The sequence below is a fragment of the Falco naumanni genome, chromosome 3 (assembly GCF_017639655.2).
Source record: "Falco naumanni isolate bFalNau1 chromosome 3, bFalNau1.pat, whole genome shotgun sequence".
Lineage (NCBI taxonomy): Eukaryota > Metazoa > Chordata > Aves > Falconiformes > Falconidae > Falco > Falco naumanni.
Window position 1 is genome coordinate 108527966 of NC_054056.1, and position 25283 is coordinate 108553248.

At 60.6% G+C, this 25283-nt stretch overlaps 1 protein-coding gene across 4 annotated transcripts; it reads left to right on the forward strand.

The window, feature by feature from the left end:
• The first annotated feature begins 913 nt into the window (after positions 1-913).
• Positions 914-23962, forward strand: LOC121085200 (casein kinase II subunit alpha-like). 4 transcript variants are annotated; one of them, XM_040587628.1, is made up of 13 exons: positions 914-1044; positions 9778-9913; positions 12262-12373; positions 14046-14147; positions 15941-15991; positions 16971-17030; positions 18089-18172; positions 20304-20414; positions 21415-21516; positions 22533-22633; positions 22780-22928; positions 23238-23327; positions 23449-23962. In XM_040587628.1, exons 2-13 carry the CDS (start codon positions 9813-9815, stop codon positions 23562-23564), a joined length of 1179 nt encoding a protein of 392 aa, XP_040443562.1. In that variant the 5' UTR covers positions 914-1044; positions 9778-9812; the 3' UTR covers positions 23565-23962. The 4 variants fall into 4 exon arrangements, with proteins under 4 accessions (XP_040443562.1, XP_040443563.1, XP_040443564.1 ...); XM_040587629.1 differs by having other exon boundaries at positions 917-1093; XM_040587630.1 differs by lacking the exon at positions 9778-9913 and having other exon boundaries at positions 920-1093.
• The last annotated feature ends 1321 nt before the right edge of the window (positions 23963-25283 follow it).

Here is a 25283-nt window from a genome sequence, read left to right on the forward strand (position 1 = left end):
GCCCCGGGGTGCGGCTCCAAGTCACCATGGACACCACCATGTCCCTGCACTGTGGGGGACAGGTTCCCATCTCAGGTGCTGGCACCTGGTGGGTTTTGCTGCCAGGAAGGTCCCTGGGTGCCCCCGGCCTCTCACAGTGTGGGGGGACCCAGACTGGGGTACACAGTGGGGACAGTGGTGGGAACAGGGACACAAAAGGGAGGGAAGGGGATGGAGAGGAGCAGGTGTGTTGAGGCTGGGAAGCGCTGGGAGCACTGGTCATAAGCTGCACTGGGAGTGCTGGAAGTAGGTGCTGCAGGCAGCACTGGGAGCACTGGTCCTGGGACAGGCCAAGCTGGGGCACCAGGGGCACTGGGAAGCAATGAGTGCACTGGGAGCACTAAGCACGCATCCTGTGGGCATTGGTGGCTCTGGGGCACTGATGCAGTGGTTGCACTGGGAGCACAGGGGGCACTGGGAGCACTGGTCCTGGGGCACTGGGGTGCTGGGAGCACCAGGTGCACTGGCAAGCACTGGGGGCACTGGTGTCACCAGGAGCATTGTTGCACTGGGTGCCCTGAGTGCACTGGGGGCAGTGGGTGCCATGGGTGCATCCAGCATCCTGTGGGCACTGGGCGCACTGGATGCAACGGGGGTGCTGCATGCACTGGGGGCACTGGGGGCACTGGGGTCACCAGGAGCACTGTTGCACTGCGCGCACTGAGCAGCACTGGTTGCACTGGCTGCGCTGGCTGCAATGTGAGCACTGAGCGAACCAGGCGCTCTACGCGCACTGGGCCCCGCCGCGCCGCGCCCCCACCCCCCCCGCCACGGGCCCCCGCGCAGGCGCGGTGGCGGCGGGCGCAGGCGCGGTAGCGGCGGGCGGGCGGCGGGCGGGGGGCGGCGCTCCGGCCGGGCGGTGGCGGCGGGGCGGTGGCGCCCCCCCATCGGCCCGGCGGGGCGCGGCCCGTCCGAGGGCGCCGCCGCCAGGAGCCGCCGCCATCTTGTCACCCCCAGCCGAGGGGAGGCAGCGCCCCTCCCCACAGCGCCCGGCCGCTCGGCCAGGTAGGCCCCGGCCCCCGCCCCGGCCTCGGCCCCGGCCCCGGCCCCACCGGTGAGGGCACAGCGGGGGGGGCGCTGGGCAGGGGGGGGGGCTGGGCGGGGGGAGGGGTGTGAGCGGGGGGAGGGGAGGGAGGAGGAAAGGCGGGGGGGGGGGGATGGGGGGGGGTGGGGGTGTGAGGGGGGGTGAGTGTGGGGGGGGGGTGAGGGGGGGTGAGCGTGTGTGAGTGAGTGAGCATGGGGGAGGTGAGTGTGAGTAGGGGGTGTGAGGTGGGGGTGAGTGAGCACGGGTGAGTGTGAGTAGGGGTTGTGAGGGTGGGAGTGAGGAGGGGTGAGTGAGTGAGCATGGGTATGTGGGGGGGGTGAGTGAGCACGGGGGGGGTGAGTGTGGATATGAGTGGGAGGTGAGTGTGAGTAGGGGGGGGTGGGGTGAGGAGGGGTGAGGGGGGTGTAGGTGAGTATGGGTGTGAGCGTGAGGGGGTGGGGGAGAGTGAGCATGGGTGTGTGGGGGTGTGTGAGTGAGTGGGGGGGTGAGTGAGGGGATGGGGGTCTGGGGGTGTGTGTGAGTGTGAGGGGTGGGGGTGAGTGAGCATGGGGGTGTGTGTGAGTGTGTGTGAGGGGTGGGGGTGAGAGCATGGGGGTATAAGGGGGTGGGGGTGAGTGTGGGTGGTGTGACGGGGTGTGTGAGTGAGCATGGGGTTGGTGGTGGGGGTGAGTGTGGGTGGTGTGAGGTGTGTGTGAGTGAGCATGCAGAGTGAGGGTGGCTGTGGGGGGTGAGTGTGAGCAGGGGGACTTGCAATTGCAGGTGGGGGGGGGCTGAGAGCCTGAGTGAGTGTGAGGGGGTGGGTATGATGGCATGAGGATGAGTGGAGGGGGACTGTGAGTGTGGGGGTGTGAGTGCAGGTGGGTGGGGATGGGGTTGGCATGAGTGTGAGTGAGCATGGGGGTGTGAGTGCAGGTGGGGGGGGTGTGTGAAAGTGTGGGGGGGGAGTGAGTGTGAGCACGAGGCTGTGAGAGCCTGGGTGGGTGTCAGTGGTGAGGATGAGTGGGATGGTGTGCGAGTGCCTGGAGGAGGGAGGTGAATGGGTGGGTGGGTGAGCTTGGGGGGGCAGATATGAAGGTGTGGGGGTGTGTGAGTGTGCGCGTGGGGGGGGTGAGTGCAGGCGTGAGTGTGGGGCTGTGAGAGCTTGGGTGAGTGATGGTGTGTGAGTGCATGGGGGGGTGCGCAGGTGGGGTGGGGGTGTGTGAGGGTGAGTGGGGGTGTGAGTGCAGACGGGTGGGAGATGTGGGGGGGATATGAGGGTGTGAGTGTGGGGGGCGCAGGGGTGTGTGATGGTGTGTGAGTGTGCAAGTGTGAGTGTGAGGGGGTGTGAGTGTGAGCACGGGGTGGCTGGGGGCGAGAGCAAGCACAGGGTGGGGGCTGTGAGAGCAGGTGTGAGTGCGGGTGTGAGTGTGAGGGTGTGTAAGTACAGGTGAGTGTGGCTGTGTTTGCATGGGGGTGTGAGGGTGCACATGTGAGGGGGGAGGGGCAGAGGCGATGATGTGTGATGGGGGAGGGGAGCGGTGAGTGCTAGTTTGGGGGGGGTGAGGGTGAACACGGGGGGGCGGGTGCCCCGCTGGGTGGGGCAGGGATGGGGACATGGGGACAGGGTGTCAGTGGGGGCAGGAGGGACACAGCACTGGGGGGGGCTCGCTGGGGGGCACCCCATGGGCAGCGCTCCGAGGGCTCTGGGGGGTGGGGGGTGGTCCTGGATGTGCCCAGGTGTGGGGGGGGAGCTGTGGGTTTGGACGTGCCCGGCTGGGGGGGAGGGGGTGTTGGGTGTGCCCAGGCCTGTGCAGGGCTTATGGGGGAGGGGGCTGCCCCACTGCCAGGGTCACTGGGAGCTGCCCGGTGTTGGGGTCCCCTTCACTGGGGGTTCACCTGAGTGAGGTGTGGGGCAGGGAGCTGCCCCTTGGCCTGGGGGTGGGGTGGTGTCCCATGGGGCAGAGGTCTGGGGCAGGGCACAGTGCTGTGGGGCCAGGCGCCGCAGGGTGGCCCCTGCCCTGGTGGATGACAGGGTGACGCCGGGCGCGTGTTGGTGCTGAGGTACCGCAGCAGCTGTGGGGAGGGACGGGCGGCTGGCACCGCTACCCGCACTTGGCTGGCTCCTCGTCCCGCCACGTGGTCAGTGCCGGCCGATGCCACATGGCGCGGGGGGGCGGCGGGCTGCCAGCGGGCGGGCACCGTGGTTTACCAGATTCTCATAGTTTAATCTTAAAAATTCTCTTCTCCTCTGCGGTGGGGAGGCGATGGTGGGGAGGCAGCAGCCAGTGTTCGGGCCTGTCCCGGCACAGGCAGCGGCTGGCCCGTTGGCGGACGGTGGCGGTGATTCCCGGGGAGCACAGCTTGGCACCGGCAGCACCTGTTCTCCCCGCGCACCTGCCTGGAGGGGTGGCAGGAATCTAACAAGCTTTGCTGATGGCCTTTGTTGACGATGGAGACTAAACCAAGGCAAAGCCCGCTGTGGTTGGCGCGCCGCAAATTTTTTCTTGGATCGATTAATCCGCCCTCTGCTCTGCGCTGCGGCAGGTGCCGGCCCTGGCCCATTCCCACCAAAGCCCAGCCCTCGGTGTCACAGTGAAGCCTGTGCACTGTGCCAGCACCCCAACCCCTTTCTGGGCACCGACAGTGACATTCTAAAGCGTCTCCCTTAGGCAATGCTGGTGTTGGTTCACAGTGAGCTGTGCCAGCGGGAGCTGTCCCGCTGGGGGGATCCCTCCCTGCCGGGCATCGCAGAGGAGGAAGAGCAGAGCCTTTAAACCACTAGCAAGGGGAACGCAGCAAAGGCAGCACGAGGGAGACCGCAGCAGCGCGGCGATGCTCTTGGCGGCTCTCTGGTCATGCCGTGTGCCCGGAGGGGACCCGCTGGGTGCCGTGGTCTCGCTGACCTGACCGGCTGTGGCAGATGGGGCAGAAGGTGCTGTTGTCACAGTTTTTGTCCACTTCCTCTGAAATCTCCCTGCATATTCCCACCACCTCGAAACTTGCTGTGTGATGCAGGGATGGCTGAATTGAGGCTATCGACCCCTTGCTGCTTCCCCTCCTCCTTGCAGGCTTGGCCAGGCTTCTCCCTCCGAGCCTTTCTCTGACGGCACCCCGGTGTCCATGGCTGTTTGGGGAGGTGCCCTTCAGAAACGCGATGGCAATGTCAAAGGGCTGCGAGCAGCTTGCACGGCTCCTGCTCTTTGGGAATGGGATGGCTTTGCGTGGTGTCAGTGCCTCGAAGCCGTCACCAGACCTCGCTCTGTAGGGTGTGTGAAAACGCGGTTAAAAACACGGCAGGGAAAGCGGCGAGGGGATTTGGAGTTACGGGAGAGGGTTTGAAGTCAAAGGTCTGGGTCAGGACTTGGAGAGAGGGAGGGAGGGTGAGGAGGCAGAGGGAATCAGCACCATGCCAGCGCCTGCCTGCCTGTGCGCCTGCCTGCTGGGATTTGGCATTCGAGCCTCTTTCCCCACTCCCTCCAGCTGGAATGGGTTTGGGAGCCAGCATCGGCCACGCTGAGCCAGGCGCAGGGGTGGTGGGTCTGTACCTGAAGGAGGGCAGTGAAAGTGCTGAAGGGTCTTATGAGGAGATGGGATGAGAGGGTAAGCGATGGGATGAAGGGAAACGGCCTCAAATTGTGCCAGGGGAGGTTTAGAGTGGGTGTTAGGAAAAATTCCTTCCCCAAAAGGGTGGTCAGACGTTGGAACAGGCTGCCCAGGGCAGAGGTGCGGTCACCACCACAGGAAGGATTTAAAAGATGTGTGGATGTGGTGCTTGGGGACGTGGCTTAGCGGTGAGCTTAGCAGTGCCGGGTTAGCGGTTAAGATGGGTGATCTGAAGGGTCTTTTCCCACCTAAAGGACTCTGATCCTACAGTGTGGGGGCGCAGTTTGCCATGAGCGATGGGGTGGTGACACAGTTTGTGTACGGAGTCAGCTGAGCCCAGCCTGTTTCACCCGAAGCTGTCACCTCGCCAGGCTGTTCACTGCTGCGGGCTTGGGTGTAACAAGGCCATCGGAGCGGTTTAAACAAATCGGTGCGTTACGGAGTGCCTGGCTGGAGAGCCTTCCCCGTGTCGAGGATGACTAAGGGCACGCCTGCCCAGGCATGCAGGAACGCTGGGCCCGTCTCTCTGTGCGCTCGTGCCAGCGTTGGGATTTCAGGCTGGAAACCTGAGCTAGCTGCAGCCAACCAGCTGGGCTGTGGAAACGATTTCAGGCCAAACTGCTCCCGGGTTCGCTGATACTGTAGCTACTGCATAGGTCTTCCCTTCAGAGCAGCCCCAAGATTGCCAGAACTGCAGGTGCAGGAGCGTGTTGGTGTCGCAGCCTGCCTATTGCCGGACGCATGGGCATGGCCTGCCTCGAGCCGCAGCTCTGCGCGGGGCTGGAGAGAAGGGCAAGCCTTGCCGGCTCGCCCCTAGCCCACCGTGGCCATGTGCCCTCAGCAGTGCTGAGCTTCGGCTGCTGCTTTTCTAGAACCGTCTCTGCCTGCAGCTGCTTCCCGAGGGAACTCTCCTGTCTGTGGAGAGGGTCATCTCCTCTCCCATCTTCCCTCTTTGTTTTGGGGAGGGCCCAGGGGGGTCCCGGATCCTGGCCAGCTGGGCAGGGCGGCAGCAGCGGCGCTTTCCCCGGCCTGATCCCCGGCTAGCAGCCTGCCGAGCCGCAAAGCCAGGCTTGGAGGCTGGCTGCGGAGCCACTTCCAGCCTGGCTGTCATTCCCAGGTGGCTTCTCTCTCAGTTTTGGCTGCAGCCGCTTCCCTTGACATTTCAGTCCACCGAGTTGCTCCGGTTTGTTACCCAGAGCTGGAAATGTGGGTGTTCAGCTCTTGTTCTCCCTTTCCATGTGCTTGGCTTGCCTTTCTCTGCAGCCTTCTCCAGAGGTCCCGTTGGCTGTGAGTTTATTTGGTGCATGAAGGCCAGTTGCTTTTTCTAGTGCTGAGGAGAGCCGGCGGTCTGACTAGTGGGAAAAGCCTGGAAAACAGGGATTTGGAGAGACACTGCCATGCAGAGGAGCTGAGTTCAGGAAGGACTGCAGGGCAGCGCTCGCTGTGAGGGTTGTGACAGTTCCCTCAACCACCGATGGTCAGTCAGGATCAGCTGGAGGCTGGTGATGTGCTGGGGGACAGGGCAGGCAGTGCTTCCCAACTGGGAGAGAGGTCAGAGCGTGTTCCCGAGGCCTGGCCCAGCTGTCCCCGGCTTCGTGCTGACAGCCCCTCGCGCACCAAAGGTCGCATCGGGGAGCTGGCGCAGGGTCAGAGCTTCCCTCAGCCCTCGGGGGGGCCGTGCAGGGGGACGGGGCTGTGGCATCACCCGCCTGGGTGCGGGGAGAGCCCACGGCCCTTGGGGCTGCTGCGCTTCCCATTTGCAGAGCGTGTTCAGAAGGGGTTTGGGGCGAGGTGCCTTGGTGTCTCGCCAGCCCATTTCTCCCTGAGGAGCCCGGGGAGCTTGGTGTGGCACTGGGGACCACTGCTGTCCCAGTGCCGAGGAACCAGCAGCCCCTGGGCTCCAGCCAGTGCACCTTGGGGGCTGCTTCTAGCTTCCCAGGGAGGGTGATGGTGGCCACGGCCTTGTCAGGGGCTACAGGCTTCTCGCTGGGGTTTGGAAGCCGTGGCAGGGCTCCCCTGGGAGGAGCGTTGGGGGTGGTTGAGTGGGTGCTGGTAGCCTGCCTCTGAGCCGTGGTGCAGCTGCAGGGGGGAACGCAGGGACCCTCAGCCCCCTTTTCCTGAGGGATTCAGAGGGTTGTCCCGGCTGTGCTGAGGGGCGAGGGCAGTTTGACCAGTGTCGGGAGCTGTGCTGGCTCTTCTCATCTTGCTACCTCTCCGATAATGCTCCTTGCGTCTCGGTCGTGCTGCTGAGAGAAGAGTGACGGATGTCACCCTTTTAAAGAGAGACCAAACGCTGCCTCCCGCTTAGGTTTGTTATTTTAGTTTCAAAAAATCCTCAACAGATTGCTTCCTGCGGAGGGGAGCCGGGAGCGAGCTCTGCGCTGGGGGAGCATGGGGAGCTAGCGAGCTGCTGCCGGTGGTTGTGAGTTCAAAGCGATAAGTGTGGGAAGCCCCCGGCCGCGGTCGGCGTCTGAGAGCTGGGACACGTGGGGCTGAAAGCCCAAGAGCGCACCGCTCCCATTAAAGCCTTTAGAAGGGAAAACAAAAAACCCTCTGAAATTAGCACCGAACACAGAGGGTGGGTTTTTTTTCCCCCCCTCAAGCTTTTCAGGTTAAAAATATTTTAAAAGTGGGACAGGATGACAGGATTCCTGGCTTATTTCGCCAGCCTCGTGTGTGAGAGTCTCAGGTGCCGGAGAACGTGCCGCAGGGAGCGAGCCTGCTTCGGCCGGAGGGGAGCTTGCCAGTGCCAGCGTGTAAGTGATGTCACTGTGGATCGGAGCAGGGAAGCGCTTCCCGAGGAGCCGCCTCCTGCCATGGGATGGTGGGATAACCGCAGCCCCCTGAGCCAGGGCTCATTAGCTGCCTGTGCGATTGCTCTCCGTGCGTCACGGGTGGGTTTCCCCTGCATGGAGCAAAGGGTCGTTGTGAGCCTGCGGTGGTACGACCGCATTCTCAGTTGCTGCATCGTGCCCTGAGGAAGGTTCCGGCTGTTTTTTTTCCCTCCTTCTCTCATATCCCTGCAGTTGTTTTCTTTCCCCTGTCAGCACTTTTCACCCCGATCCACAGTGCCAGCAATGCTGCAGCAGAAATGTCACCTCTCCACCAGAGTCGGCCTTGCAGGCAGGCCTGATCCTGCCCACTGCCGGCCTTGGGAGCGCCACGTCCCCATGCATTGGCTTTCCCGTGCCGGCTGATCTCCCTTGCTGGTGCTGCGGGAGGATAAACGAGAACACCGTGTCCACCGGCCGATGCTTCACATGCCCCGGCGCGTTCTGCTTGCCGTCAGCAGCCTTGGCTCTTCCCTCCCCCTGGCCCTGTGCGCTCCTGGTTTGTTCGGAGCGTGTGCTTCCTGCGCCGTGCCTTGCCTGGGGTGTTCGCTAGATGCCGGGGGCACCCTGCTGCGTGCAGAACGGCAGGATATTCTTTCTGCCTCCCAACAACTTTCTTTTTGCCCTTTGCTGAGCAGAACGTCTTTGCTCCTACTGCCGGAAGCTGTGTGCACGCCATTTCACTGAGTGGTTGCAGATGGGACCTGGTGGGATTTTTCCATTCTCAGTTGCTGAGTGGTTTTTGTACATCCCAAGCCCTGCTCCAGGCCGCAGGGTCCTGGCTGGGGTGATGGAGCCTGCTAACCTGGCAGAAAACTTTCTTTCCTGGGTTAGTGAGCTCTGCTTGCTCCCCTTGGCTTGGGAGTCAGAGGGGCCAGATCCTGTTCGCCCAAGCCTGGTCTCTGTGTGCAGTGCCGTTTGCAGGCAGCTGCCTCCCTCTGGCTCTGTACCAGCTGGGTAGCATCTACCTTTCAAGATGCTTATTAACCCTTGCACAGGATATTAAAAATGCAGAAGGGCTGTCTTAAGTGCTCGGTTCTCCTTGCTGGCCGGTGCTCGTATTGATTTATTGACTCACCGACTCCGCCGTGCCATGGCTTGCAGGTGATTTTGCCATGGCAGGAGCAGAGCCCAGGCTGCTGTGTCAGAATATCTTCTATTTTGGGTAAAAGACTGACTGCAGGGGAGGGTGGGGGACAGCAAGAGCAGCTCCTCCGAGCCCAGGGTCCTGACTGGCGGACGTCTGCCGGCTCAGCACTGCATCTTGCCTTCTCTCGGGGAGGAGCTGGGGTTTTGGTACCTACCCATGTTTCCCAGCTTGTGGTGTTCAGCTGAAACATTTCTTCCATGGCTGCGTGTCCCCATTTCCTGGGTGCTGCCTGGAGGAGGGGGAGCAGCAGGACTCTGGCCCTCCTTGGTGGCCCAGCCGGTTGATGCGGCACATTTTGGCGCACCAGCGTGGAACAGGAGCTGCCATGCTGCACGTACCAGAGGGGCTGCCAGTGAGAGGAGAGTGTGCCGGCTGCCCAGGGCCGGGGGGCTCCCGTGGGGGCTTCCCAGGGCTGCTGTGCTCCTGTGGGGGCTCACCGAGGCCACTGGGCTCGTGGAGAGCTGTTGCTGTAGTTGGTCCGCATGGCTCACATCCCCCTTGTCGAGGGACGGAAGAACTCTGTCCCCTGCGTCCTTGGGGAGGTGATGGGGTTTGGCACGGAGCTCGCCGGCCTCGGCCAGGGCCCTCGCCGACCTCTGCTTGTGCTGGGCGCCCAGAGCTGCTTCGGTCCCCGTGGGGCGGCTGGAGAGAGGCCCGGGGCAGCTGGCGGAAGGAGTTGAGCTGGTGCCGCCGCTGCACAGTCCAATTTGGCTTGGGCCAAAGCTTGCAGGCGCAGGGAGGACCCAGTGGTGCTTGCTCCTGGCCGCTGCGGGGCTCCTCAGAGCCAGAGAGCTGATCGGGGTTTCTCCCCTCGGCTGAAGTGGCCTCTTGCGTGGGCTGGGGGGAGAGGCCTGGGCTGGGAAGGGGTGTGAAGGACAGCGGCACTGCGCACCCCGGAGCCTGCTCGCTGGTGGCCTGGGCACAGGTTCCCTCGACGCTGCGTGCCAGCCGCCGTGCTGCCAGGTGTCCCCTCTGAGGGCTGAGCTGTGCCTCCTGCCCACCCTCGCTTGCTGCAGACCCCCCCCAACTCGGGTTCACTCGGCAGCCCTGACACGCGCCCCTCCTTTTCCCTGTTTCTCTCACAAGTGTGCCTTGGTCTCATCCCAATTCATGTGTGTTTATATTTTTAGGGTGATTGAGGTACTGCGCCTCTGGCCGTGGAAGCATGTCGGGGCCAGTGCCGAGTCGGGCCAGGGTCTATGCAGACGTGAACACTCAGAGACCCCGCGAGTACTGGGACTACGAGTCGCACGTCGTGGAATGGGGGTACGCCTGGGAGATAGGAGGGGGACCTACACCAGGGCCTGTGCGCAAGCGCTGCCACCGCTCTGCTCGGTGGCATGGGGACAAGTGCCCGTCCAAAGGCAGACGGGCAGGTCACGGGGTTCCCGTCCAGCCGCGGTGCGAGGGCCGGCACCCGGCACAGCCGGGACTGGCATTTTGGTTTTTGGCATTGCTGTCCAGCGCCCACCGGGGGACCGCGCTGCCTGGGGCGGGAAGCGGGGGTGCTGATTTCCAGGGGAGCCCTGGGCTCCAGCCTGCGGCTCCTCCGTGGCTTTGCAAGTAGAGCCACTTGTGTTTAAGTGTTGAAACTAAGACCCGGGTGTCTGGCTTCAAGCATGCAAGTGCGTGCTTAACCAAACCAGTGTGATAAGGGTTTGTTTTTTATCGCTGGGAAGGACGGCAGTGTCAAAAGACGGCAGCCCCCGTGCCACTGTCCCCGGGGCGCTGACGGGAATAACAGGGAACAGTGGGGAGATGCTTGGGAACAGTTCTGGAGCGGAGGGGTTTGAAAGGACGAAGGTGAAAGTCTTGTGACTATTTTTTTTTCTTTTTTGGAGTTCCCCTGAGGACTGGATTCTCTGAGAATTCAAAATGAAGGCGACCAGTTGATTGTTTTATACAGCAGCCGGCTTGGCGAGGAGCTGGGCAAAGGGCCAGCTTTGACTTCCCAGGTAGTAACATAGCGCTCAGCGTTCCCTTGCTCCAGGGCATCCTCCCTCCCGAGCCGCAGCATTCGGGCTGGAGGAATACTGCCCGCCAGGGACAGCGGCTGCTCTTTGTTTGGGTAGTTGTGGTAAAACCTATAAAAATTAGAGTCTTTTATCTGGGGCTGCAGCGTAAGCTGGTGCCTGGGCACCGAGGAGGCTGTTGGTGCTGCGGTTGGCAGCTGTTGGCGGGGTTGCTGCCGGGGCCAGATTAGGAGCCCTCCCCGGTGCTCTGCCTCCGCCCAGACCGCGGCTAGCGTGCCGGTCACTGGTACCGGTGACCTAGAAATGAAAAGCTTTTTATCCACTTCCAAATCCCCTGCGCCAGGCGGAGCCCCGGGGAGCCTTCGATCTCTGTGGGACGGTAATTCCATGTCTTCTGCGAGCATCCTGGATTGTTTGTTGTGGTTTTTTTCTTTTTCACATGAACAGTCCTCGCAGTTAATGTTTTCCCTGCTGCTGACCCCGAGCCTTCCCGTCTTGTTCCTAGTGAAGGTGAACTAATCCTGCCCATCTGTAGCGCGTGGTTCACCACGCTCCCTTTACTTGCGTTCGATGAGCGCGGCCGCAGGTTGGGGAGCGAAGCTGCCTGGCGTGTGGGTCCTGCTGCGGCTCCGCTGCCCATTTGAACTCTCCCTCTTTTCCTCGAGGTGCTGACAAGTCATCTCCTGTATTGTCTCCGGTAATTAGCAATTTGTGAAGTCAAGCTTTCCAGCCTGTAATTCCCTTTCTTTCCTCAACTTGTTTATCCTTATCAAATCCCCCCAGGGGCTCCGTGCCTTCCCTCCTTGGCATAGCAGAAATAATTGCCGATGCTTCTGCTGTTTCCTCTCGTCCCTTCAGGTGACTCTGGTTTAGACCTTAGTGGATTTAAATACATGGAGGTTTTATGGGTGAGAGTTGGTTTATTTCCTTCTGGTTTCCAGTGTGGAATATCGACTATTTTTTTTTACAAATCCTTGGGTGTGTGATATCCTTTACACCTCAGTGTAATGCAGGGGTCCCAGGGGAATTTTTATGTTGGGTATTTTGTCAGTCTCGGCCGCTAACTAACTGCTGGTGGGCTCCGAGGTTTCAGGTGAGCTAGTCCTTGCAGCCCACCGCCTCCTCTTACTGACGGAGAAGAGGGAAAGGTGGAGCAGTATCATCTCCGCAGGACCCGTGGCGGGCTGGGAGCCGAGCTCAGACTGGGAGGGGGGGAGCACCAGCACTGGGAGCCAGCAGAGGTGTTTTCGACATGCCAGCTGGGTTTGCCTGGAGGGCTGCAGTTCGTGTGCGAGTGTGGAGGGGGGGCTGTTCCCGAGCTGCCCGTAGCGCCTGTGAGGTCTCGTGTCCCATCTCCACGTGGAAGTTGCTGAGCCAGCCCTCTGCGCTGCGCGCTGCTGGCAGCGCTGGTGCTCTCCAGTCATTTGCCGGTTTGTTTGCGTGCTCCTCTGCGGTGGTAGCTGCTTCTCTCCAGCCCTGGGCACCATGGTGTGCTGCTAGCTCTCCACTTACCATAGGCTGACCCCCAGATCTTGACCTTCCCACTCTCCCTGGGAGCAGTGTTGTCTCTAAAGCGAGCAGCTCTCTGTTCTGGGCCGGGTGCAACCTCTTCATCTCGGTATTTCTCTGTTTCTCAAACAGCAACCAAGATGACTATCAGCTCGTGCGGAAACTTGGCCGGGGCAAATACAGTGAAGTCTTTGAAGCCATCAACATCACCAACAATGAGAAGGTTGTCGTGAAAATCCTCAAGGTAGGTGTTTTGTTCACCGTTGCGCTCACTGTTCTGTTCCTCTGCCAATGCTTCCACGTCTTCCCCTCCTTTGCCTCTTCCTGCCCTCTCCATTTGAAGCACTCTGTTGATACTTGGATGATTTCATCTTAGCTGAGGAGAACATCAGCCCCCAGGGCAGAAGTTTTGGCTAGCTTGTTTCTGTCCCAAGCAAAGCAGAGTTACGGAGGCACAGGCAGGCTGAGCGCTGGCACTGGATTGTGCTTTCCTTGGGCAGCTGTTCCCAGGCAAAGCAGTGATGGGAGCAGGGAGGAAGGGGATCATCTACATGCAATGGAGGCAGAAGGAAAGTCCTGTGCCCGGCCTTGTATGGATGTCCTGCCTGCATCCCCTCTGCCCTCTCTGTCACCCACTGGTGCCACTGCTGTGAGGTTGCGGTGGGTGCCAGGCAGCTACGTCTCGGCAGCGCTCCCGGACTACGCTTTAGGGAATAATTTTTCTTTGGGCCTGTTTCAGGTCACAATCTCGCCAGTTCAGCAGAAGAACTTGGCTTGTTCTGGTGATCCAAGGTCATAAAATCCCTGTGCTGGATTCATGGCCTGGCCCGAGCAAGGTCACAGGAGCCCAGAGACCTTTCCCAGGATAAGCAGACCAGCATCTTGCAATGCGAGGTCGTTGCAGCACATGATGTCCCAGTCTGTAAGCTGGAGCTGATTCCTGCCCAGGGGATGAGCACAGGCACCCCCGCGTGTCCCAGGAGCTTGGGCAGGGCACAGAGGAGTTCCCTGGAGCTAACAGAGTCCTGACGGATGGACAGCCACGTGTCTCATCCCTCGTTAGTCTCATGGGACGTGCTTAGGCTTGTCAGCTTGCGGTGGCAAGCTAATTTCTGTGGTGTTGCCAAGCCACAGGTAATTATAGTCTGTAGGATGCACGAATTATAAAATACGGGGACGGTCTTAAGAATATTGCCTTTGCAAGAGAAAGAGCGGAGGTGGAAGGGGTGTAGCAACTAATCAGTGTAACAGAAATACACATTGAGAAAACCTTAGGGCAGATTACAGGTGAGGGCATGAGAAATGTCCTGTTTAATGTATTTGCCCTGTGTCTCACCCAGCCTGCGATGGAGAAGCAGAAAGCTAGCTCGGAAGGCAGAAGGAGCATCCTGTCCTCAGAGGCGGGCAAGGGACTCGGGTCAGCTTCTCAGTGCACATCAGAGCTGTCCCTGCACTCACTCGGCCCACACAGAGGGTTTCCCTGGGCAGTTCAGGTCGGGGGCTGGTTGGGAGGCAGCACAGAGGAGTTACGGAGACACAGACAGGCTTGGCTGCTGGAGCTCTTTCCCCAGGTGATGCTTTCCTTGGTTAACTGTTTCCAAAGTTTCAGTCAAGGATTTAACCTGGGCCTTGACGAAACTGAGCTTGCTCTTTAAAATCTTTTGTTTGTAGTAAAATAATCTCGTTGAGTAAAATAATCTCTCGAGGGTCTCCCAAACATGGGAAACTCCATTCCTTTGGAAGCAGAGAGCTGTTACATGGACAAGCTTGCAGGGTGCCATTCTCCAGAACGATGACGCCTGCTCAACACCATTCCTTTTGCCCAACGGAGGCACCATGCGCTCCTTGGCTGTTCCCCTTGAGCGGCCAGAGAGGTTGCTGTGCTGGTAACTGGCTCTCCTTTTCTGTTTTACCAGCCTGTGAAAAAGAAGAAGATCAAGCGTGAGATTAAGATCCTGGAGAATCTCCGAGGAGGCCCCAACATCATCAGCCTACTAGACATAGTGAAGGACCCTGTGGTAAGGAGGATGAAGGGGCTGCTCCAGCGGTTGCAGGGGCAGGGTGCGAGGCAGGCCTTGGGGGTCCTTTCCACCCCGTGAGTTACAAGACTCTGAGCTCAGGCTGACTCCCTGCCCCACTTGGCATCCATCTGGCAGCTGAAATCACCCTGGGGAGATCTCTGTGCGCATTCCCCTCACGAGCACTGTTGAGACAGTAGACGAGAGGGTAGAAGTGGAAGGAGATCTTTCTAGCTGATCCAGCAGCAGCAGGTGGAGGAGGGTTGTGCTTGCAGCGCCGTTGCCCTTCTGCTGGGTGGGTTTTTTGGCTTTTGAACCACCCTGGTCTCGTGCGGGGCTGGGCTGCTTTCTCTTCTGGGTGATGCTCCCTGCCTTTGTGAAGGCCAAGGAGAAGGACAGGCAGCAGCCAGTGTGGGTTGCGCTGTCACCAAAGTGATCGGGCAGAGGGAGGCTTTCCTCCACCCTCGGCACTCTGTGCTGAGACCCTTCACCCCTCCCCAAACCGGATGATGTTTTCTCTGTGGCACTGGCTGGGCTCCCAGCTCTCACCCAGGGGCAGCTTTTACTTCTGTCATCCCTGCGGAGCCAGGATATCCCACTGTCCCCAGGGGTTTGTACCCCACGTGGTGTGAGCTGGGCAGGAGTGCCAGGCTGGGTCAGCTCTGCAGTGGGCTCTGCTGCCTGGAGCTGGGCAGGGGGATGCACAGCGCTCGGCAGGACCCAGGGGGTTGTGGAAAAGCGGCTTTTGGCAGCAAAGGTGTTGAGTTTTACGTGGGCAGACTGATAAAAGCTGTGGTGGTGATGTAGCGCAGCTGAATTTCTCCAAGGCCCGTGACTTCGTACCGCCTGACGTGCTGATTAAAAAGCTGCATTAGGATGAATTAGCAGGGCGTATTTGATCCAATTTTAATCCTCTGACAGGCCGTGAAAGGCAGCTGTTTGTGGGGAGATAGCAGCGAGCGGGGGCCCTGGGGACTGGCTCTCGCTCCGCTGCTCCTTTTCCAGACGGGTCTGCAATGCCGGCTGGTGACGTTTGAGGTGACAGATCACATCGTAGGGAAGGAGTGCGGGTGGGTTACATGGCCGGTGAGCAGGACTGTGCTCTCAGGAACAGGGGCACAGGCTGTGGCATCGGGGTGGGTGCCAGGTTTTGGGGAGCAGCAGGCCAGAGGGGTGCTGAGGGTGATGGCTTCCGCACCGGTGCTCAGGGTGGCCTCTAGCCCAAAGGGCTGCCCGGCTCTCCTGGGTGTTTTCAGGCAAAGGGTGTGTGGGGGGGGTTCTTCCTGCACACAGACCCTGGGGGTCCTGCCCAGCATCCCGCTGCGAGGAGAGCCAGGAGGATCAAAGAGAAAGGGAAAGAGTGGGGAGAGCCCTGCAAAAATGCGCTGGAAGAATGTGGCATGAGACCTCGACTCGGCGCCTGGGGGTGCTGCGCAGCTCCTCCACGTATGGTCTCTGAAAATGTCGCTCGGTGGCTGCGGTGGTTTGGGAAGCCCCAGCCGGGCCTGCTGGGGAGGGATGGGGTGGCCGGGGCTGTGTGGCTCCCATGCTGCCCACCTCCTCCTTTTTGCTGGAGATTTAATTAAGTCTTTGTGCGATCGGGTCACTGCCAGCTGAGGCAAGACATGGAAGCCCCTTTCCAGGGTCTAACCGCAGCTCACTCTGGGCACCACTCTTCAAAACCAGCCCTCGAGAGTTCCCTCGCTGCCCACCCCGCCTGCCTGCCTGCCTTGAGCAAAGCTAAACCTCTCTCTTTTCTTTCTGTCTGTTGAACTGATGCTGCTGTCCTGCAGTCTCGGACACCTGCCCTGGTCTTCGAGCATGTCAACAACACAGACTTCAAGGTAAAGTGACCTCTGCTGCTGCAGATGCCTCCGAAGGCGATGATGGTGTGGAGTATCTGGGAGAGCTCTTCTGGGCTCTGCCACGGAGCAGGCGTCACACCCTGGCTACCAGAGGGATTCCTGACCTGCTCTGATGCTGTCTCGTGGTGGGAAGGGAATACCTCTCTCTGGCAGAGGCACACGGTGTCACGGAAATGGCTGGCTTCGCTGTCTCAGAGGGGCCGGGGGATTTTGGGCTGCGGCCAGCAGCTCTTTTCTACATTTTCCAGTTAGGAGAACCAGGGGAGCGCTGCTCGCATTAGGGATTGTCCCCAAGCCTCTCCTCTCTGCCATGCTGCTCCAGCGATTGGCCATCATGGGCTTGTATTTGCAACCTGGTGTTGGCCAATTTGTGGGCTGAAGCCTTGGGCTAGTTGAGCCTCGTGTTCCTGGAGCCTGGGCTGAGCCAAGGGCAGTGAGAAGGGCTAGCGAGAAGGAGTTAGTAATAAACCAGCAGCCACTTTGCCAGTGGCTGCTCGGTTCTGTTTCCAGTGAGGAATTGGTCCTGATGTGAGGCTTTTCCCCCCAGATTCTTGCTTGTCTTTGGGCTGGCTGGGTTTTGTGAGGGTGGTGCAGCATGCTCTCTCATCCCCTGGTCTCAGGATGAAAACTGAAACCTTCCAGGCGCTGGGTCTGGTGGGGTCATGGAGCTCTCTGGTCTTCTCCTGGGTGGAAGCGGGGAGGGCACATCCATGCTCCGAGGGTTGGTTAGCCAGGCTGGGAGCATGGTTCCTCCCTGGAGTTTGCTGGCCTTTCCCAGGTGGGGAAATCCAGGGTGCAGAGCGGGTACTATGTGCCACCTGGCCAGCTGGGGCCTCTGGGCCCGAATTGTGGCTCCACAAGCGTCTGTTCTGCCCCCGTGCAGGCAGCTGTGCCTGTATGAGGAGCCCTAAACGTAAACATGCTGCTTTTTGTTAACTTTTTGTCTCCATTCTTCCAGCAACTGTACCAGACGCTGTCTGATTTTGACATACGGTTCTACATGTATGAAATCCTAAAGGTAAGCTCCCGGGGACGGCTGCAATATCCACAGCCCCAAAGAAAATCCTTGCTCAAGCAGAGACCTGCTGCTCAATCTCCCCTGGAGAGCCTGTGTGTGGAAGCAGGAGGTAGAGAGCAGAGCTCATTTGGCTACTAAACCCTGCTGGCCCGTTGCCCAGCCATCCGTGTGGGATGGCTTCTTGGGCAACTGCGTGTGGGGAGGCTCGGAGGCAGGTGGCTGCAGAGTGTGCTGGTGAAGGGCTTAGAGTGCGAGGTCGCCGTGTCCTTGAGAAGCAGAAGCCGTCTTCTTTATTTCCCTGGCTTCCTCTTGCAAGACTTCTGCCTCCGCTGGGACCTGCTATGGGAAGTGGCTTTGGCTGCTCGCTGCCGTCGGGGCTGTGCTGAGGTGGTCAGCTGGGAACCCGGGGGTGATGAGACCCTCTCCCAGAGCACCCCTTGCCTGTCCCTGTGGGCAGAGGCCAGGCTAGGATCAACTGCAGCTGTCCCTGCTGCGGGGCTTCAGCTGGAGCGGGCAGTGCAGGGCAGTGGCAGCCTTTGGACAAGGTCACCTTCGGCACAATGTCTACACCAGTGGGGCTGGCACAGGGCTGGAGAGGGAGACGGGGCTGTTCCCCCTCACCGCCACTCGGTCACGCACCGGCTCTTGGAGCTGGGCTGGGCTTTGCGGGGCTGTGCCCAGGGGCAGTGCCCAGTGCACGCGCCTGCGGCGCAGCCAGCTACAGGTTTTTGGTGGTTCCCTCCCGGGAGAGGTGATGGGACGTGTTGGACACCAGGGAGGGTCCGCACTAGAGGTGACTGCACAGGGTTTGGAAGAGGGCTGGAGATCCCTGGGGAATGCGTCTCTCCCTGTAGCTTTTAGGACAGGCATCACTGAAGCAGAGGCTGACCTCGGCGCCACTGGAGGCGGCTGGCTGGCTCCATCCCAGAGTCCCAGAGCAGCCTCCGGGTCTGTCCTTAACCGCCGGCCCTGCTGGCTCTGGCTGTGGGTGCACTGCCCATTGCTGCTGCCTCGTCACGCGGCGGGAGGCTTTCTGACAGCGCCTTTTCTGTCCGCAGGCACTGGATTACTGTCACAGTATGGGTGTCATGCATCGAGACGTCAAGCCACACAATGTCATGATTGACCATGAGCACAGAAAGGTATGGTGAGGTTCGGCTGGCTCCAGCTCCAGCTCCCAAGGGAGAGGGGAGCACTGCGGGGCCACGGTGGGCTGGCTCGTTTTGCCTGCATCTGCCCCAGTGCGGTGTGCCGCTCAGAGCAGGGAGGGTCAGCCATGCTCTGCCAGCTCCCGCTCTCGCTGTCACAGGGCTGAGCAGAGGCCCTGAGCTTTGAGAATCGTAGAAGTGTCAAATCACAGAGGTTGGAAAAGACCTTTAAGGTCATTGTGTCCAACTGTTAACCCAGCACTGCCAAGCCCACCGCTAAACCATGTCCCCAGGCACCACGTCTACATGTTTTTTAAATCCCCCCAGGGATGGTGGCTCCACCACCTCCCCGGGCAGCCTGTTCCAGTGCTGGACGACCCTTTCAGTGAAGGAACTTTTCCCAATACGCAATCTAAACCTCCCCTGGCGCAGCCTGAGGCCGTTCCCTCCTGTCCTGTTGCTCATTACCTGGGTGAAGAGACCGACCCCACCTCGCTACCGCCCCCACTCAGGTGGTTGTGGGGATCGATCAGGTCCCCGCTGAGCCTCCTCCAGGCTGAGCACCCCCAGTTCCCTCATCAGACACGTGCCCCAGACCCTTCACCGGCTCCGTTGCCCTTCTCTGGACACGCTCTGGCGCCTCAGTGTTTTCTTGCAGTGAGACCTCTCGGCTCCTGGCTGAGAGCCTTTGTGCCGGCAAGAGAACTGGCAGTTTGGTTTTACCCACTTTGTGTTCCCGTTCCTGCAGGCCAGCACAGGCTTACCCCGTGTTTAGCTGCTGCAGAGGATTGCAGGTTTGATGGCAAAACGTCCCTGGCGTGGTTAACGCCCTGTGGCCCTGCCTGTCCCCGGCAGCACCAGAGCCCGCGTTCAGGCTGGAGTGTTGCCTTGAAGTGGCGAGCAGCCCTCCTAGGGTCTGGGCCCCAGCAGAGCCCCGTGAGGGGAGCGCTGAATTTGCAGCTGTTTGTTTGGAAATACAGGTGGCTGTAAAACCCACACCTGTGTCCAGTAAAGCCGCTTTATTTGCCACCTGTTTGTCAGTAACTTGGGCTCGTAAATGTAACTTTAGATTTCTTCCAGCACCTCTGTAGCAACTGGCCAGCTGGGACGTCAAATAAAAAGGACTTCAAAAGGCGCCTGCACGGACAGCGGCAGGCTGGGCGTCTTGCCGTGGCATGGGCAAAGCCTCCTGCAGCTGCTGAGCGCCCCCGTTATCAGAGCCGAGCCCCCCCGCACTCTTTGGGCACTGTGCCCTTTGAAATCTTCCCCGTCGTTGCAGCCTGGTATTGCCCTGCGTCCTACCAGCTGTGTTTTGTTGTAACCGCCATGCTCACAGAAATCTGAGCTGAGCCAGTCTTTCCTTCTCCCCAAATTAATATTAAAACCGCTGGAGAGGCGCTTTGCGGACGGCAGATGCCATGATTCTCAGTTCTAATAAGGCTTCTGACTTAAGCCAACCAGAGAAACGTGGCTTAGATGTGTTTTCTGTACAGTAGGTATAAAGCTGATGGAAAGCTGCAATTAAGAGAGCAATCATGGAATAGTTGGGTTGGGAGGAACCTTATAATTATCAGTGGTTTGCTGTCAGAGCAGAAGGTCCGCTGGGGATTGTCAAAGGCCTGGCATTATTCCAGGTTAATGACCGGGCCGAGGGACCAGAGCGCGTGCGTCGCCTGCGGGTTTAATGCGCCAGGCTGAGGAGGGCTGCAAGTCCCCTGACTTCAGAGTGATCCTGGCAGGGTTTGAGAAACGATCTGAAAAATGGGGTGAAATTCCTGAGAGGCAAATGCAAAGCCCGAGCCCGAAGCAGGAGTCGTGGGGGACAGGCACAGGACCGGCATCACGGGTGCGTGAGCCGGCTGAGGGAACGTCATCACAAGCTGTAGCATCACTGCTGCGATGCCCCCGTTGCCTCTCCCCCTTAGCACTGCTGCGGTGATGGCTGTGGCATGGCATGGCTGTGGCAGAGCTGTGTGCGAAAGCGGAGCAGCCGGTGAGAGGACAGATGAGGAGAGTCTTGTCAGTGGTGGCAAGCACACAGAGGGCTGGCTGCTGCCAGCTGTGGGCCTGGGGTGAGCGGGGTCGCAGGTCCCTGTACCCACGTGCTCTCTCTTCCCTTCTCCAGCTGCGCCTGATCGACTGGGGGCTGGCAGAGTTCTACCACCCTGGCCAGGAGTACAACGTGCGGGTGGCCTCGCGGTACTTCAAGGGACCGGAGCTTTTGGTAGATTACCAGGTATGTCCCAGCGCCTTGTGCCGACAGCAGAGCCAGGGTGTGGAGATGAGGGCTGGTGTCCTGCTGCCATGCAGCCCCGGGCTCTCCGGTGCCTGGGCAACCTGCAGCCACCCGCAAGCAGGGGAGGGGATGGGACAGCCCAGCTACCACTCGCAGTGGCTGGAAAGGCTCTGGGTAATCGGTATAACCTCCCTGGGGTGGACATAGAAACACAGAACACTTTGGGCTGGAAGGGACCCTAAAGACCATCCAGTTCCAACCCCCTGCCACAGGCAGGGACAGGTCCCAGCAGACCAGGTTGCTCCCAGCCCCGTCCAGCCTTGCCCTGAGCTCCCAGGGATGGGGCACCCACAGCTGCTCTGGGCAGCCTCTGCCAGCACCTCGCCACCCTCACAGTAACAAATTTCTTCCTGATATCTGACCTAAATCTCCCCTCTTTCAGCTTAAAGCCATCCCCCCCTGTCCCATTGCTACAGGCCCTTGTACAAAGCCCCTCCCCAGCTTTCTTGTGGGTCCCTTCAGGTACTGGGAGGTGCTCTAAGGTCTCCTCGGAGCCTTCTCTGCTCCAGGCTGAACCACCCCAACTCTCTCAGCCTGTCCCCGCAGGAGAGGTGCTCCAGCCCCCTGAGCATCTCCGTGGCCTCCTCAGGGCTTGTTCCAACAGGTCCATGTCCTAAACATGTGCTAAAGGATGAAATAATTGGGAAAGTGAGATTAAAAGAGAATTGTCTGCCATCCTGCAAACAGCCCTTGAGGTGGCTGCTTGGCATCTAGCTTTTCTGCCCGTGACCGATGAGACCACGTGCTGTTCAGAGTCTGAACCTGAAGCTGTTGTTGGAGATGGCCCTGGGCAAGGCGGAATGTGGGGCTGCTAGATGCGGCACCAGAAACCCACCCCCTGCTCTCTGCCGTGCTCTTGGTGCACAGTCCCGGTCCTGGGCCCTCCCCGCAGCTGGTGTGTCACTGACCCCCCGTCTCTCTGCCTTCTCACCTTTTCTAGATGTACGACTACAGCTTAGACATGTGGAGTTTGGGCTGCATGCTGGCCAGCATGATCTTCAGGAAAGAGCCCTTCTTCCACGGTCACGACAACTACGATCAAGTGAGCACCAGGGCAGCACACTGCCTGTTTCCCACATCACCCCGTCCTCCCGCAGAGCCTCCCCTTCCCACTCCCCCCATCGCCCAGTCCTCCCGCGGAGCCTCCTAGGCAAGCTGGGGAGCACACCGCGAAGCAAACTGGCAGCACTGAACCAGCAGCCTCTGACCCTGGCACTTGTGCCACCTCTATGCACTGCCCTGTCTCTCTGTCCCCTCCCTGCACCAGGGTCTCTTCTCTCCATCCCCTCCCCGTGCCAGGGTCTCAGTGCTCCCTGCTCTGATCTCTTTGCTATCTGTCTGAGGGAGAAGTGTATTGAGCTGGCAGCTGAATCTGGGGGTTACTGGGCAGGGGAGCAGAGCACTGATCGCACTGGGAGGTTCTCGCAGGAGCTGTCTGCCTGCCCCACGTGCTGCTGGACGGGGTGCAGCCAAGGTGCAGCTCTGGAGCCGCAGGAGCGGAATGCAACATTTCAGTTATTCTGAAATCCAGTGGGGTTCACGGGATGCGGCTTTGGAGCTGGCTGGGGTTTTCCGGTTGTATCGCTTCCTAAGCTCAGCCAGCAACCACTGGCGCGCCTGGTGCACCCCAAACCCCACCGCAGCCCGCAGGGGGGCCTGCAGGGACCTGCAGCTCTGGGATCCGGGCTCCCCACTGCATCCACCCTCGGGGTAGGGAGGGGAAATGGGGTGTCTGGCTCCGCTCCATCTCCGGAATGCTGGCCCTGGAGCAGCCTGGGCGCGTGTGCACCCTTCCCTGCTGAGAGCAGGAGCACAGCATGCTTCAGCATGGCTTCCAGCTGCTGCAGGGAAGGGCTGCGATGCCTTGCCTTTGCTTCGCACCCAAGCGAGGGCTGGGAACGCATCCTTCCCCAGCTGTGAAGCTCCACTGAGCTGCGTCCTCACTAGCGGAGTAAGGGACACTAGGGTAGCCGGGACCTGCAGGCTGCAGCAGGGCTGGTGGGAGCCCCATCTTGGCCGTCACCCTCAGTGTTGCTCCTTCTCCCACCCTTCCGCCAGCTCGTGCGCATTGCAAAAGTGCTGGGAACGGAGGACCTGTACGACTACATCGACAAGTACAACATCGAGCTGGATCCCCGCTTCAATGACATCCTCGGCAGGTGGGTGCGTGGCAGGCGGGGAGCCGTGCCGCTGGCTGTACCGGCCGCCATGGCCCATGCCTGGGCACGGAGCAGGAGAGGGCAGTGCAGGAGGCGAGAGCGACGCGCCAGGGCGCAGGGCTGATGCAGCGCTCTCCTCCTCGCAGACACTCACGGAAGCGGTGGGAGCGCTTTGTGCACAGTGAGAACCAGCACCTCGTCAGCACCGAGGCACTTGACTTCTTGGATAAGCTGCTGCGCTACGACCACCAGACACGACTCACTGCCCGGGACGCCATGGAGCACCCGTACTTCTGTATGTCTGCCCGTGCTGCCACCCACGCCAGCTCCTCGGGGCTCCCACGGGATCCCCCCTGCCCAGAGCCGATCTCCGTGCTGCTTCTGGCCCTGCTTCCCACCCATCACCGCTGCGGCAGCTCTCCTGGTCCTTTCGCACACAAGCAGCACCCCACAGCGCAGCTCCGGCCACGCTGGCTGCCTCCCTGTGCCCGTGTGTGCTCCTGTGGGGCTGCCACTCCATCTCGGGGTGGGGGGCGGGTGGTGAGGCACCGGTGTGCGGGCAGCAGCTGTCACTGATGCCTGTTGCTTTCCCCTCTGCCCACAGATCCCATCGCAAAAGACCCGGCAAGGATCGGCACCTCGGCTGGACTCTCGGCCAGTAACACGCCTGTCAGCTCCTCCAGTATGTTGGCAGGTGAGTGCTCGAGCCCACGGGCCTCTCGCGGCGGGGCTGCAGGACCCTGTCGCACCCCCCTGGGGCTGAGCAGCGCTGGCTCGGAGCTCTGCTGCCGACCCACGGTCCCTCTCTGGCACAGGCATTACCTCGATGTCCGCGTCACAGCCCATCGGCAGCCTGGCTGCATCGCCCGTCATCTCCTCACCCAACGCTTTGGGCTCGCCGGTCCCCGCCGCAGCCGGTGTGCAGCCCTGAACTCACTTCTCAACCTCCGGCTTCCCGCAGCGCCGAGGCCGGTGCCGCGCCTGCCTTCTGCCCTCCTGCCTGCCCCGCGAGAGCCGAGGGCTCCAGCCGCCTGCGGCAGCCCCTGCCCAGAGGCAGAACCGGAGCACAGTGGGAGGGTGCTCTGGAATTTTATTTTTATTTCTGTTGAGTATGGGAAAAAAAAAAGAGCAAAAATGTAGGTTCCTTTTTTTTTTTCTCTGTGCAGTAACAGTATCACACTCTCTGGCAATGGACCAAGGCTGATCTCTGTTGTGTCTGTGTCGGGGTACGGCGTTAGCTGCGTTCTTCTCATGAGGATCATGGTTAGTGATGCAACTACAGTGTAGAAATCTAAAATGAATAATAAAATTTATTTTCTATGTCCCTAACAGGACAGCAGGAGCAGCAGCTTCTTCTTGGGCAGGGGCCCAAGGTGCACCCCCACCACCGTGCGTGCAGCACCGACAGGGCTTTGGCACACGCGTGTCATGGGGAGGGGGCAGCAGCGTGGTGGCTGTGCAGCATGCCTGCCCTGGGGGCCTGCGCTTCCTCACAGGCTCGGAGCCTTTTCAGCCTTGTGAGGCGCAGTCAGGGCCGTACCAGCTGTGCCAACACGGGCAGGGAGGGACAAGTGGGGCACAAGCTGGCAACATGTGCTGGCAGCCCAGAAACCCAACCAGCTCCTGGGCTGCACCCTGAGCGGCGTGGCCAGCAGGGCGAGGGAGGGGATTCTGCCCCGCTCTGGGGAGACCCCCTGGAGCACTGCGCCCAGCTCGGGGGGTCCCCAGCACAAGCCAGGCAGGGACCTGCTGGAGCGGGGCCGGGGGAGGGACACGGAGCTGGTCCGAGGGCTGGAAGCCCTCTGCTGCGGAGAAAGGCTGGGAGAGCTGGGGGGGCTCAGCCCGGAGCAGAGGAGGCTGCGGGGAGACCTGGCTGCGGCCACTCGGTGCCTACAGGGGCTGTAGGAAGGTGGGGACGGGCTTTTTAGCAGGGCCTGGGGCGACAGGACCTGGGGGGCGGCTTTGAACTGAAAGGGGGAGATGTAGGGTGGACACAAGGAAGAAATGTGTTACTGTGAGGGTGGCGAGGCGCTGGCACAGGCTGCCCAGAGCAGCTGTGGGTGCCCCATCCCTGGGAGCTCAAGGCCAGGCTGGACGGGGCTGGGAGCAGCCTGGTCTGGTGGGAGGTGTCCCTGCCTGTAGCAGGGGGACTAGGTGACCTTCAAAGGTCCTTCCCACCCAAATCCTGCTCTGACCGGTGAGGGCAGGAGCTTCCAGGGCTGGGAATCCTCCTGCAGGGTGAACCTCAGGCCCCTTGCTCCCAGTGGTGCACTGGGATGCTGCTGGTGGCACATGCTGCCCACCCCTTGTTATGTCACCCCTTCTGAGAGCAACCAGGGACCCTTCCGGGGCCAAGCTGGCAGCTGGGGTGTGTGCTGCTGAAGTCACCCCCAGCCCTGCAGCAGAACTCCAGGGCCACAGAGCTCCCATCTCCCACTTCAGCTGGGATACAGGGGAGTGGGGGCTCAGCCATAGGGCGGCAACCATTGCTCCCTGCAGCATGCCCACTCTGTCCCAGCTGCTTCCCCACTCCAAACTGGCTTCTCCAGCCACCCACATCAGGGGCTAGGACAGAAACGGGGAAATCATGGGCAGTGCCTGGGGTATAGGCCAGGAGAGAGAGGAATGGGACTTGGAGAGGGCGGGGGAG

Coding starts and splice junctions, on each gene's coding strand:
- LOC121085200 (XM_040587628.1), top strand. CDS start 9,813: ATGTCGGGGCCAGTGCCGAGTCGGGCCAGGGTCTATGCAGACGTGAAC. Junction 12,374..14,045: donor TTGTCGTGAAAATCCTCAAG/GTAGGTGTTTTG, acceptor CTGTTTTACCAG/CCTGTGAAAAAGAAGAAGAT. Junction 22,929..23,237: donor CATGGAGCACCCGTACTTCT/GTATGTCTGCCC, acceptor CTCTGCCCACAG/ATCCCATCGCAAAAGACCCG.